Genomic DNA, 15,136 nt, shown 5'->3' on the forward strand with positions numbered 1-15,136 from the left:
CAGGTTGTACAAGCCAATCATTGTGGAGTATTTAACACTCCATGGGGCACACTTTGGTCAGTGGGATGTGGGAGCCAATAGATACATGCTTCCTTTTTTTTCACCTCAGACTGACAGTCTTGAGATACATTTCATATACCTGTAGCCAACTAATGGGCTAACTATTGCAGCACTTTATATTGGCTCTCTGTCTTTTTTGGTTGTGCTGCTCTGTCCTTCTACACCCTGCAGAAGTATTAATGCATAAGCCTTCTCAGACTGCCCTGGTCCTCACAACAAAGAATTATAGAGCCCGGCATGTCAGTTGTGCTGAGGTTGAGAAACCAGTATCTGAAGCCAATGGTTTGCTTTAAAATCCAAGCTCTTCAGTATTTAATGTCTATGATTTGAGAAATAACCATTGAGTCTTAATTTTCGTCTCTATAAAATAGTAATGATAAATAAATAGAAACAGAGTCCTTAAGGATTAAATGAGGTAAGTTTGATAAACTTAATGCCTAGAACATAGAAGGGTTCAACAAACAACAGCAATTGATATTTTTTATTCACGTTTAAAATGCTACTTTCTGGCCGGGCACGGTGGCTCATGCCTGTAATCCCAGCACTTTGGGAGGCCGAGGCGGGTGTATCACGAGGTCAGGAGATGGAGACCATCCTGGCTAACACGGTGAAACCCCGTCTCTACTAAAAATACAAAAAATTAGCCGGGCGTGGTGGCGGGCGCCTGTAGTCCCAGCTACTCGGGAGGCTGAGGCAGGATAATGGCGTGAATGCGGGAGGCAGAGCTTGCAGTGAGCTGAGATCGTGCCATTGCACTCCAGCCTGGGCGACATAGCGAGACTCCGTCTCAAAAAAAAAAAAAAAAAAAAAAAGCTATTTTTTGACCCTCCCTTAGTCTTTTTCAGTATAAAAACTCGCTTCTAGAGACCAAGTTCTCAAATCCTTATAAATAACAACCAAAAGCAATGAAAACAAAGAAATGAAAACTTGTATAGAACTCCATATTGGAAAACACCAACATGATTCATTTGAATATTTAAATGGATACATGATTTTTTTTCACTTTTGTAAATTTTTAGCTAATGGTCTGTTAGCAGTGGCTCAGCATTGCAATGAAAATGTTGTTTGCCAGCAACCCAAGTACATTGTCAAAAACTTTGAGAGCGGTGGTAAAAATTATTAGGAAGCCGGGCATAGTGGTTGATGCCTGTAATAACAGCACTTTGGTAGGCAGGAGGATCATTTGAGCTCAGGAGTTTGAGACCAGCCTGGGCAACATAGTGAGATTCTATCTCTATTAAAAAATAAAATTAAGAAAAAAATAAATTATTTGGAGGCAGAAGGATACATTCTAAAACACTAGAAAAGCCAGAGAACATAGTATGTTAACACCATTAAGCACCAAACAAAATAACACTAAGATATATAAAACAAGACATGTAATATTTAGTTTTCTTAAAAATAGCAGTATTTATGTATATATTAGAGGGGGCTATCCTGTGCATTTAGGATGTTTAGTAGCACACAGACTCCACTTCCCCAGTTGTGACAATCAAAATTGTCTCCAGACTTGCCAAATGTTCTGGCAAGTTGGGGAGGGAGGCAGAATAATTCTTGGTTGAGAACTGCTGAGATAGACCTTGATTTGCATTCCTTCCCCATGCCTATGGCAGTGTGAATTTAAACATGTTACCTAACACTTAAACCAATGTAGACATAGTGCTTGGCTAAGCACCTGACACACAGAGTTCAGTAAATGATAATTCCAATGATGCTAAAACCTGTTCTCTTTTGAACCATTATGCTCCTCTGTCCTCTAAAAGTAAACCACCCCTGTAGTCAAGTTGTTGAATAAGGTCTTCTCATCTAAGATCTTCAAAAGACCTTAAATCTTTTAAGTAGGCAGTTAGTGTAGACTATAGTTTTGTTTTCTCCCCAGCTATGGATTTGCTTTCCTTCCCTCTGTGTTCCTGTTTGGATTGGGCAGAGATGGTAGTACATTTTTTAATTTTAATCTCCTCCTGGCACAGCATTGTGTTTGGTGTTTTTTGCATATTCTTAACCTCATGAATTCGACTAATATCTTAAAGATTATTTCAGGCTTACAAAAATCAGACCTACAGAAATCAGAAAGATAAGACTAAGGCTTTGTTGTTGTGGGGTTTTTTCTGTTTTTGTTTGTTTGTTTTGTTTTGAACCCAGAGGCAGCAGCCTATCAAAAATATTTATTTGTTCTTTAGCTTAATTTTTTCATAAGAATAATTAAAAGTATTAGTAGCCTATGATTGCTTTGATATACATCATTTTATTTAAATGTTATTAAAACTCTAGACAGGAAAAAGGAAAAAAGTAGAAATGGAGTCTTGATGTACTATAGGTACACAGCAAGACTCTGTTAATAAATGCTACTATATTGTTATCTCATTTACTCCTGCAGGGTAAGTTGCACTATCCCTGTTTTCTTGAAGACAAGCAAATGATGCTTCCTTTGCTCCTGGTCACCAAGGTTTTATTGCAAAGCCCATGCTATTTTGATAATGCCATGCCACCTCCCCAAAATAAAGAGCATATCTCTCTGCCATAAATTTGTACAGCCAGGTGCAGTGGCTCATGCCTGTAATCCAGCACTTAGGGAGGCCTAGGCAGGTGGATTGCTTGAGCCCTGGAATTCAAGACCAGCCTGGGCAACATAGTGAGATCCCATCTCTACTATTATAAAATTAAAACAAAATTTCTTTGTAGACTGTGTATCTTGACTTATCCTGTAACTGCAGGATAACAGCATAAAAATATAGGACGTTAGAACTGCATTAAGTCATTCTTTTGTTGCTAAGGAGGCCTCATCCAGCTTCTCTGGCTTTCTGTGGCCATCTCTGCTCTTCTAGTCCAATGCAGTTACATCTGGCTTATGGGAATATGATTTCATATTGCTTAACAATGCAGAGCAGTTAAATCTTTAGCCCTGAAGAGTATGTTTGGCAAGAGCCAAGTAAAGGTAGATTTACTTAGAAATCAAGAGGGCTCTATATCTGATAAGAAAAATAGTCTCAAAACTGCCATGTGATCTGTTTGTTCTAATAAACTACAGAGTAAAATATGTTTTTAAGTTTAGAGTTGCCTAAAACTCGACTGTGTTTGCATTATTTGTATTTTTAGCTGAGAGAAGAAAAGTTACAAGAGGAAAAACCCTCTGAAGATCAAATCCACAAGCTGTTACCAGAGGATACAGAAACAGGGAAAAGGAAAATGGATGAACAGAAAAAAAGAGATGAACCATTAGTACTGAAAACAAATCTGGAACGTGTAAGTAAATCACCTTTTTAATGGATACCTGCCTCAGAAATCAGTGGTTAGCCCAGGTGACCTGGACCTGAAAGACCTGTGTTGGTAAACTGTGAGACCAGTAACAGTCATTGACTGTGCAGTTTAAAAGTAGTGAAGAACTTACATTCAGGCCAGAGCTTGAGAAAATAATTTTTGAATGGGATATTAAGACTTGTGGGAAGATGAAGGAACAGTGGGAAAAGCAGGTGAGTGAAAGGAAAAACCTAGTATAGTTTACTACTTGTGATAAGATTTATATGTATGTTGTTATTTTGACTTATGTGTTATTTGACATTTAAGATTTGTACATTGTCTTCTGTCCTCAACTAGATTTTCTTAAAGCATGTATTTTACTTTCCTTTATTCGTTGTAATACCCTAAGCAGCACAGTGTAGATATAAGGTAGGTTTAGATACTTAGTCTATATTTAATTAGACTTCTAACTGGGCCAAATCCTGCCTGAGTTTGTTTCATTACTTATTTACCAAGTAAATTACTAGAAAAGGTTGCAAGTTGTGTATTTAACTTACATAAGGAAGCACTTTTGGAGGATCCACTAATTATACCCAAATGGATAATCACAATTGAGTTTTATTTCTTTAGTAAGTCATATTGGATTGGACATATATTGTTTGTGAGTGTACTTAGCACATCTTTAGACTCCTATCTTTTAAAATATTTTGTGATTCAGGCTTGTTAATATTTCAGGTTATCTTTCTGGGCAGCTAGAATCGATAAAGTTTTACCATCTATAATGACAGGCAAGATAGCCGAGTGGGGGCAAAAAAAAAAAAATCTCTGGATCAGCAGTCTTCCTCTTACACAGGTCCCAGCATTGTAACTGTTTGTACAACTTTGGCCAGGTTACTTAATTTCTTTGTGCTTCTGGGTTTATTTATTTTTATTTTTCTGGAGCAGGGTCTTGCTTTGTTGCCCAGGCTGGAGTGCAGGGGTGTGATCATGGTTCACTGCAGCCTCAACTTCCCAGGCTCAAGCAATCCTCCTCCCTCAGCCTTCCAAGTATCTGGGACTACAGGCTTGTGCCACTATACCCAGCTAATTGTTGTATTTTTTGTAGAGAGAGGGTTTTACCATTTTGCCCACACTTGTCTTGAACTCCTGGGCTCAAGTGATATGTACGCCTCGGCCTCCCAAAGTGCTGGGATTACAGACGTAAGTCACTGCCTGGCCTTGGTTTTATTTTTGCAAAGGTGTCTTTCCTGAACTTAAAAAAGAAAATTCTTTAAGCTTTCTTGGTACAGTAGTGTTTGCTGAGTGCCACATACATGTGCGGCTTCTGATTCTAGTTATAATAATAATTATTATTTAATTATTAAACAAGCCACTTACATTTTACAGGGTTTCAGCCTTCCAAAAGATTCAGTTTACAGGCATGAAGTGTTTGTGTACTCTTAATGCTCTGAACGTTAGAAACCACAGAGGGCAAAAAAGACTGCTACTAGAGAGGCTACAGTTTAGCTAGACAAGAATAAGCTCTATGATGGTCTTGTGTATGTAGTATGTTGTATGACTAGTAGCCCCAGCTGTGGTTTGTAGTCTCTAAAGACCGCGGCTCTACCTCTTCACCCTGACAGTTCTACTACCCATTAAGGTCCTCAGGCAGAACAACCCAGAAGGATAAACTAGCCTTGACAGAGAGCTGACCCTTCACAATGGTCCTTTGATAGAAATAACCTGTTGTTCCTAGGTCATGCCAAGACGAGGAAATTAATTATGTTTTCATTTGCCACTACCATTTTTGAAATAGAAATCAAATGCATCCACCTAATTTTAATCTTAAAAGGAGTCAGAAAGTACAAATTCTGATTTGTTCTTGATAACAGCCAGTTTTACAAATGCGTTGAATAAAATCTGACCTACGAATGTGTCAAGTTTTAGATTTTTGTGATTTTTGCCTTTTTTTCTGTTTTCTTTTATAGTTATTTATTTAAGAGATAGGGACTTGTTCAGTTGACAAAGCTGGAGTGCAGTTGCACAGTCATGGCTCACTATAGTTTCGACCTCCCAAGGTCAAGCAGTCCTCTCGCCTCAGCCTTCCAAGTAGGTGGGACCACAGGTGTGTAGCACTATGGCTGGCCAATTTTTATTTTACTTTTTTTATTTTGTAGAGATGAGGGTGTCCCTATGTTGCCCAGGCTGGTCTCAAACTCCTGAGCTCAAGGGATCCTCTCACCTTAGCTTTCCAAAGTGCGGAATTACAGGCATGATCATGCCAGTGTGCCTGGGCTGGTTTTATATTTTGGAGGACTTTTAAATGGCTCTAATTTAAGAGTTTTCAGTGTGGAGCAAATAATTCCATTTAGTTTGGCCAAGACTACACTCAAATTGAGACCCAAAAGAATCTTAAGAAAGCTGACCAAAGGATTATTTTTTACATAGAAACTATTGTGATTAGAGCGAGACTGATCATTTCTCTCTCCTGTCCCCAAAATTTTAATGACTCCTCTTGTGAAATTAAATGAGGACTCTTCACCGCAACATTCAGGCCCTCAGTATGATTCTAGCTTATGCTTTCATCCTTGCTTATACCCCAAAACTCTAAGGAGTATATATTTGCTTTCCCCCAAATACATACACTGTGCTTTCCCTTTTCAAGGTCTTCGCTCTTGCATTTTCATCTCATTGAAATGCCATCTAGCTTACCTGTTGGAAGGCTATTTATCTCTCCATGTCCAGTTCAAAAGCTGTCACATTCATGAAGCCTATAGGAATTCCTCTTCTGTTTCTCGACTCCCATCAGCCACTCCCCCAAGCCCCCACTTTATAACTTTTATAAGAGTTCTCTCATTTTCCTTTACATCATGGTTTTTTGTGTGTTTGTGTTTTTCTACTAGATTGTAAGTTTGTTGAGTATAGGAAATGTCTTATCCATTTAAATCTCCTGTAGTACCCTGCACATTGGAAGTGTTTGATACATGTTTATGAAATTAAGTTTGAATGGAAGGAGGAAGAAGCTTACTCTAGTAGCAGATTATCATGTGTTTTTTTTTTTTTTAGAATGGAAATAAAGTGAGCACAGTGTTTAATTTATTACAATTAGTTATGGTATATTTAATCCAATAATCGAATTATTAGAAAACAATTTGATACAGCAGTTATGGTTATACTAAAGACTAGAAAGCAAAAAGGGAAAAATTACTTGTCATCCCCCAACCTAGAAATGATCCCTATAAACATTTTAGTACATATCCTTATGATATGTACCATATGAACATATAGAACATATAGATATGTTCATTTCTAAGAACATATAAATATACACCATGTATTGTTTTTCTTTTCAGAAAATGTAACCTAGTATACATACTGGTTTTTTGCTTGTTTTTTTGAGATGGAGTCTCACTCTGTCGCCAGGCTGGAGTGCAGCGGCGTGATCTTGGCTTACTACAACCTCTGCCTCCCAGGTTCAATTGATTCTCCTGCCTCAGCCTCCTGAGTAGCTGGGACTACAGGCACGTGCCACCACGCCCAGTTAATCTTTTGTATTTTTAGTAGCGATGGCATTTCTCCATGTTAGCCAGGATGGTCTCGATCTCTTGACCTCATGATCTGCCCACCTCAGCCTCCCAAAGTGCTGGGATTACAGGCATGAGCCACTGCGCCCGGCCTAGATACTGTTTTATAACCTCTTTTAATTTATCTTAAAGTGTGGGTGTTGTCCAGACGCGGTGGCTCACACCTGTAATCCCAGCACTTTGGGAGGCTGAGGTGGATGGATCACCTGAGGTCAGCAGTTCAAGACCAGCCTGACCAACATGGCAAAACCCCATCTCTAATAAAAAATACAAAAGTTAGCTGGCCATGGTGGCGTGCATCTGTAGTCCCAGTTATTTGGGAGGCTGAGGCAGGGGAATTGCTTGAACCCGGGAGGTGGAGCAGTGATCTCAGCATTGAGCTGGGATCACGCTACTGTGCTCCAACCTGAGTGATAGAGCGAGACTCTGTCTCAAAAACAAAGTGTAGGTGTTCTTTCCTTTTTTTTTTTTCTTTTGAGACAGGGTCTCACTGTGTCACCCAGGCTGGAGTGTAGTGGCGTGATCATAGTTCACTGCAGCCTCAAGCCCCTGGGCTCAAGCAATCCTTTTACTTCAACCTCTGAAGTAGCTGGGACCACAGGAGCCTATTACACGCCTGGCTAGTTTTTTTAAAGTTTTTGTTTTTGTAGAGACAGGGTCTCACTGTGTTGCCCAAGCTGGTCTCGAACTCTGGGGCTCAAATGATCCACCCATCTCAGCCTCACAAAGTGCTGGGATTATAGGTGTGAACCACCATGCCCGGCCTATTTTTTGTGTGTAAATAAATAATCCACATCATTATCCAGTGGTCTTCTAATATTCTTGACTGTAGAATTTATTTAAGTAATCTTTTGTTGATATTTTGCTATCTTAAACACCACTGTGATGGAATCCACTTGTCTCATTTTTTTCTTATTAGTTCCTTAGAATAAATTACTAGAAGTAGAATGACCAGGTCAAAAGGAGTGCTCTTTTTAACATTTTTGATGTTTATTACACAGTTGCCTTCCAGAAGGTTTATATTTATTATAGGTTTATTATGCTCCCACCAGTAGTGCGTGAGGAGTACTAAACTAATTTCCTCACATCTTGCCAACTTTGAGTATTATCTTTCTTTTAGTTTTTTTAGGTACAACATTGTTTTAGATGTCACTGCAAGGATTTAATTTATGCATGCTTTGTACCATTTTAGGAATCCATAGTGCCTTGGGGCTTATTTTTATCAAAGATGAAAGATGAGGGGTAAATATTGGGAATAGAAATGTAGAGGGGTGGGAGAGCTTTTGTCTAAATAAATAGTTATTTATTTGTAATGTAATTTATTTTGCAATAACTGAAAGGAACTTGGCGCCGGGCACGGTGGCTCACACCTGTAATCCCAGCACTTTGGGAGGCTGAGGCGGGCAGATCACTTGAGATCAGGAGTTCAAGAACAGCCTGGCCAACATGGTGAAACCCTGTCTCTACCAAAAATACAAAAATTAGCCGGTGTGGTGGTGGGCACCTGTAATCCCAGCTACTCAGGAGGCTAAGGCAGGAGAATCACTTGAACCAGGGAGGCGGAGGTTGCAGTGTGCCGGGATCGTGCCATTGTACTCCAGCCTGGGCAACAGAGTGAGACTCCGTCTCAAAAAAAAAAAAAAAAAAAAAAAGGAACTTGGCATATATCTGTTATAAAACTGAAATTTTTCTTAAAAGATTAATAGTTTGGGAGTTCATACAAATAAGATCTATCTTTTTGAGCACTTATTACTTGTTAGCTAATGTACTGTAGGTATTTTTAATGGCCTGTCACTATAGTAGAGAAGTCTTTATTTTACAGATGAGGAAACTGAGGCTCAGGAAGATAAAACAACAACTAACCCATAGTGACAGTGATAGCTGACAGAGCTAGGATTTGAACACTTTTTACTTGGTACTGATTTAATTATGAAGAGAGGCTTATATAGACAGAAATTGCCATTATTCCCTATTGAGTCTATTGGTATCAAAGCTTTTCTTTTTTATAGAGTGAGATGAGAATATTATATAAAATTTGATAATGGGTTAGTGCTATTAAAGTTTCTTCATTGAATATTTTGTACAACAGGGTTCTTTGAGGAATGATACCCTACAAAATTGAAAGGCCTCTCTGTAAATTGTAATTGTTCAAATCAGTCTATTGTGTTGCTGTGCCTGTCAGCCGAGAGGAAAACAAAGCATTTCAGGGATGCAGGGTACTCAGAGCCATATGATGCCTTGCGTGCCTACATCTACAACTCTTACTTTGATAATACTTGATCATTAGATAATTGGTTAATCGTCAACTGATTAAAAGGTTCTTCTTTACCTACTATATAACAATATTGGAAATTTTTTAAAAAGATGGTCACTTGCTCTCACAGGGCTCATTGCATAAAGCACAACAGACCCCTAAATAAGAAGCTACAGTTCAGTGTGATTAGTTGCTATCCATTAAAAGAAAAAGACTCTCATGTTTTAATAATGAGGCAAAACTTCATTACATTATATGTAAAAGACATACCTCTAAGATGTATGTCTTTTAGGAAAGACTCTAAAAAGGGACTCCAAAGTAAAACAACAATAAATGAATGGATATAAACAAGATGGAAAAACTAACTCTACGATAATTTGGAAGCCTTTGCAGAAAAAGTGATATTTTAGATGACTCTGAAAGGCCAATGAGTATTTTATAGGCAGAGAGCGCAGATGGAATTTTAGGCAAAGGGTGTAGCATATCCAAAGGGTAGATAGAGGTTTTGAAAGACTGTGGTACATGTGGAGAGTAAAAATAGTTTGGTTGTGCTAGAGCTCAGGGAGTTCCATGTGTGGGAACTGGTGGGAGAAAAGCTGTGAAAGAAGGTTAGGTCTAGTTTGTGAAGGTTGTGGTATTAGGCTGAGGCATTTAGACTTTATCCTGAAGTCACCAGCAGTTAAGCAGGGGAGTGATTGCTGGAAAGATAATTCTTGGTGGTGTGGAGGGTATTAGAGAGAAGAAAGCCTAAAGAGAATGAGACCAGTAAGTAGATTGTTGCAGTAGTCCAGGCAAAAGATGATGAGAATCTAAGGTAAGGCAATGACCATGAATACAAATGGGAAGAGTTAGATCTGAGAGACATTCTAGAAGTAGAATAGATTAGAGTGGAAATAGCTTGGAGACTAATGCTCTTAATTTAAGAACCAGTTTTATCCATGTATTAACCCTGTAATTCCAGGAAAATTAACTACTCTGAGCCTCAGTTTGCTATCTGTAAAAGACAGATAATCACCCTGCTTTTAATGGGAGTGACATAAACAGTAAATGAAATAAAATATTTAGAAGTGATGGAGTACCTAAAGCCACTGTCCAAATGTTACTATGAATTAGAAGTAAGGGACAGAAATAGATGGCATTTAGTTTTCTAGATGGGTTGGTTATGGGGCTTACAGAAGAGAAATATAGTGAGTTTGATTTTGGATATATTGAATTTGAACCACATTTGAGATTGGTATCTCCAGGAAGCAGTTGGAAACACAGGTTGGAGCTCACAGAGAAGTGACATAGAGAAAGAGATTTGAACCTATAGCTAGACTAGATGCCTTGGGAACTCCAAATGGACAGTGTTGTCTCCCTTGTCTCCCTGCCAGTGTCCTGCACGTCTCTCAGATTCAGAGAATGAAGAACCTTCTCGAGCCCAGATGACACAGACACATCGCTCGGCATTTGTTTCCAAGAACAACTCCTACTCCTTAGCTTTCCTGGCAGGGTAAGAGACTGATGCTGAATTCAGTCAGCATTCTTTGGTTTTGGGGTATGAGATAAAAGGGACTGGGGGAGCAAAGGTATTTGTTGTGGCTACTTTGGTGAGGGGGTGGAAGGGGAGAAAAAGGTGGGAATTGGTTTTCAAATATGGACTAGGGAAAAAGGGCTGACCTGAACTTTTCAGGAAAAATAACATTTACCCCTTTTCTGACATCCTCAGGATAGGATTGTGCTAATTGCTGTGCTGCAAAGTATGACCCTTTTATCTTGGGAGGAAACAATAAAGTCTTCTTCAGTCTGACAATATGCACAGACTCTCCCTCTGGACTTAGTAGGAAGTGAGAGCAGAACTGATTTTCTTTTCAGTGCCTAGACCTAAAATATATCTTTATAGGTTGTAAGGGGCAAACTGAAAAGTTTTTAAGACCTTTGTCAAGGAATCTCTTGATCCTTTAGACTTTGTAGGCCCTGGGAAGGAAAGGAAGAAGGAATTGGATAGATGATGGGTGCTAGAAGGATAATGAAGGGCTAGGTGGAGGAAAAGAAAGATGAATAGATAGAAGGGAGGAAGGAAGGGAAGCGAAAAAGAAATGGAAGAAAGAAGGAAGGACTCATGCATACATTCATTCAACAGACATTTTGTGAACAGCTGCTACATGCTCGGCTCTGGTTTAATACACAGATGTAAAGATACAATCTTTTTTTTTTTTTTTTTGAGACAGTGTCTCACTCTGTTGTCCAGGCTGGAGTATAATTGGGTAATCATGGTTCACTGTAGCCTCAATCTCCTGAGCTCAAATGATCCTCCCATCTCAGCCTCCCAAATAGCTGAGACCATAGGTGTGTGCCACCATGTCTGGCTAATTTAAAAAAATTTTTTTTTGTAGAGATGAGGTCTCCTTGTGTTGCCCAGGCTTGTCTTGAACTCCTGGGCTCAAGCATTCCTCATGCTTCAGCCTTCCAAAGCACTGGGATTATAGGTATGAGCCACTGTGTCTAGCCAAAGAAACAATCTTCACCCCAGTTCATTTTCTGTTTTGTTTAAAGCTGGTATTGCTCACCCTTATCTCTAGGGTTCAACTAGTTCTTTCTTTCCACCAGTATTATTTAGTAGATCTCTCTTTTGCTGCTCCTGTGAATACACACCCAGACCCTTTCTTTTTTTGGGTTTTTTGTTTGTTTGTTTTGTTTTGAGACAGGAGCTCTCTCTGTTGCCTAAACTGAGGTGCAGTGGTGTGATCACAGCTCACTGCAGCCTCGCCCTCCTGGGTTCAGGCAATCTTCTCATCTGAGCCTCCTGAGTAGCTGGGACTGCAGGCGTGTACTGTCATGCCCAGCTAATTTTTTTTTTCCCCTATATTTTGTGTAGAGATGGGATTTTGCCATGTTCCCCAGGCTGGTCTGGAACTCCTGGGCTCAAGAGATTTGCCCGTCTCAGCCTCCCAAAGTGCTGAGATTATAGGCGTGAGCCTAGATAGACACCTAGATAGACCCTTTCTATTGTAAGACTTTTACTGCTAGTTATTCATAAATATGACAGAAAGAAGCTACAAAAGTTTAAAAATATTATAAAATGCTTACTATTATGATCCTTTATGCAGTTTTAATTTTTGAATCTTTTTTGTATATGTTATTTGTGAGTAGTCTCATTTTCCTCTGTTATTTCTGAGAGTAAAATTCACTGAATCTCCCTTTCGCTTAAATGCCTCCCCTTCACTAGGTGATGGCAGCTCTTTTCCCAGTAAAGTACCTCCCATAATATTTGTTCACTCATTTGACATTTGTTGAATGGCCATTGTAGCATAGCCACTTAGGCTTGCTTGATGTAAACAGGACCCAGTAAGTAAGCCAGTGTCCTTTCTATTTATGATGAAGATGGGACTCTTGCATTGCATGAACTTGAACTATAGATGCCTTCTAAAGTTAAAAAAAAGTCAAGATTGCTTGACTAAGAATTTTCAGCTCCTGGTTGTGTGTGTGTATTTTCCCTCAATTCATAGGACACATATTTTAATGATTATAAGAGAGGGATCTACTGCAAAGAGAAAAAGATCAAATTTTTCATTCCCATCGAGTGACAATAAATACTCCTTGAAGCCAAAAATTGTTTTATGAAATCTGTGATTAATTAATATCTCATAATTTAAAACAAATTAGAAAAAAATGTATATTAAAATCCAAATATTATACCAAGGGACAGTTGCCCTAGTTAGTTGGAGTAGGTATTGAATGGATAAATTGCTTATCACTAATTCCAGTCTCTTATACCTTTGTAATTCATTCTTTTAAAGGGAGTAGCAGGTTAATATTTCATCGCTTAGAGATGCCTACCACAGAACTTTAAAAATTCTTTTCTAATGGACAAAATTGCAAAGCCTATATGGAGGAGTGTGCTTTTCATTATAAGTGGTTCTGGAACATCTCTTATATATCTTCTTTTCCTCTTCCAGCCCATCCTTGTCCTTACCCTGTTCCATTGAGCCACAATGGAACTAATTTATTGGAAAATATTCACTTAAGATTTTTCTATTAAGAAATGCTTATAATCAGTATTACACATTTCTGGGTTTCAGGGCTCACTTTCTGCCTAACAACTGAGGTTTAATTATTAGTATAGTTATCAAGACCATCGAATTTAGTTTATTAGGGTTTCTTTTTAGGAAATAGTTTGCTGATGTCATGGAAACCTTAGTTTGCAAAATCAGTTATAGTAATACTGTGAATTGCATCTCTTACTTAGAACATGCTGTTTCCTTAGATAAGAAAACAGTAAGTTTTAGTTCCAAATTATATTTAGGAAAACAGTACGGAGTTATTAGTGCTGACAATGAGATGTAGCATATGGACATATTCAAAAAGAATTAGCGTAGTGATGGTTGTACAACAGTGTAACTATACACTTAAAAATGGTTAAAATTATAAATTTATCTTTTACCACAGTGAAAAATTTAACATCATTTATAGTTTTTGGATATTTCAAATGCATTTTTTTTCTGTTAAAGCAACAACAATAGGTTTTTTTTCCTGCAAATTCTTCTCCTAAAGAGAAGACTGTGTAAAAACTTTTAAAGGTTTTATACCTGTATTTGAATCAAATGAATCTGCCATTTGTTTTTCCTGTTTACTTGATAAACTTTTCTTTCTTAAGCACAAAAGCCTGGAGGTAAGGGTGAATAGGTATGACTGATGAGGTGATTATTTTGGAAGGAATGCATCAATAGATTCTGTAAGTCTTGCCAGTTGGTCAGTTTGCTTTCATTTGAAAAAAATCACAGTAAAGAGGGTTTTGCAGCCATATTAATGAAGTTCTACATCCCTTTGAAAATGAAATTTTTTCCAAATAGGCAGATAGAATAATAGTTTATCCAAGATTATTGTTAGGTTAATCACAAAATACATGATAATTGAAAAAAATTAATTTGAACCATAAGAAGGATATATCATTGTAAAGTTAAATGTTTAAGTATCTGAAAACTGGTTTAATTATTTTTAAAAACTTATTTCCCTTCATTTCTCATTTCCTCTTCCCCATGAGAAACGAACTAAACACATGGTTGTAATTCATCTTATAGTGCAGCATGAAAAAGATTTCTTTTTTTGATTCCTTTAAGAGAGCTCCATGTCTAGTTGCATTTTCCTCTTTGCTTTGGCTGTCAGGCAAGTTAGGTTTAGGACAGGATTTTCAATTCAGTCACCATGGCTTTCTGACATGGCCTGTTAATTTTTTTAAAAAATAATTTTTGCTGTACCCTTCTTACATGTATTACTTAATGCGGTCTTTATTGTCTTAAGGCTTAGTCTTTATGTATTTTTACTGTAAATCACTTCAGATTCTTCTTGTAACTTAGAGTATAACCATACAAAGAAACATAATCAAACCAGTCTTCTTTCCAGTTTTTTTTCTTTTTAAGTGATATAGTAATGCAGGTAATGCCATTTCGTACAAAAATGGAATCTTAAGTAAATGGTTCCTAGCAAGATTTCTGGCACATACTAAGTCTTCAGTGAATATTGCTGCTGCTGCTGCGATTTTTATCTTCTTTTGGAACATGAACTCTTATAGCTGAAAAGGACCTTAAATATCATCTTATTCAGTCCATTTGTTTTCTAAATGGAAGACTAAAGCCCAGAGAGAGAACATGGCTTGCCAAATCTTACACTGCTAAAACAGGAGGAAACTGAGTTAGAACTGACGCTTCTTGGCTCTGAGTTTACTGCTCTTTCTGCTGTACTCCATACCTTCTTACAGATCTTCATGCTGCCTCTGTTCACCTTCTTCTCTAGACTGTAAACTCATCAAAGGCAGGCATAGCATCTTGTTCATCATTATAATACTTAGTACAGTGCCTGGCACGTAGTAAGGGCTCAGTAAATATTTGTGGAATGTTTGAATAAGACAGGCCTTGTGCCTGTTGGTAGGTTAAACTGGGGCTTTGTCAGAACTGATTGTCAAACTTGCAGCAGAGGGCCTCTAGGAGGGTTCTAGGAGCTTAGATTGGCTAATGGCTGTTTTTTAGATTAGATTCCATAGGAT

General features: G+C 38.1%; 1 protein-coding gene across 1 annotated transcript in view; it reads left to right on the top strand.

Annotated features, from left to right (window-relative positions):
- The window catches only part of LOC105468751 (ring finger protein 169), a 94,645-nt gene that overhangs the window by 56,784 nt on the left and 22,725 nt on the right, over nt 1-15,136 (top strand). Inside the window, exons 3-4 of the mRNA XM_011719076.3 lie at nt 3,157-3,303; nt 10,488-10,606. Of these exons, the coding sequence (XP_011717378.2) occupies nt 3,157-3,303; nt 10,488-10,606 (266 nt within the window). The remainder of the gene's footprint in view (nt 1-3,156; nt 3,304-10,487; nt 10,607-15,136) is intronic.

Source organism: Macaca nemestrina, chromosome 12 (assembly GCF_043159975.1).
Source record: "Macaca nemestrina isolate mMacNem1 chromosome 12, mMacNem.hap1, whole genome shotgun sequence".
NCBI classification, from domain to species: Eukaryota; Metazoa; Chordata; class Mammalia; order Primates; family Cercopithecidae; genus Macaca; species Macaca nemestrina.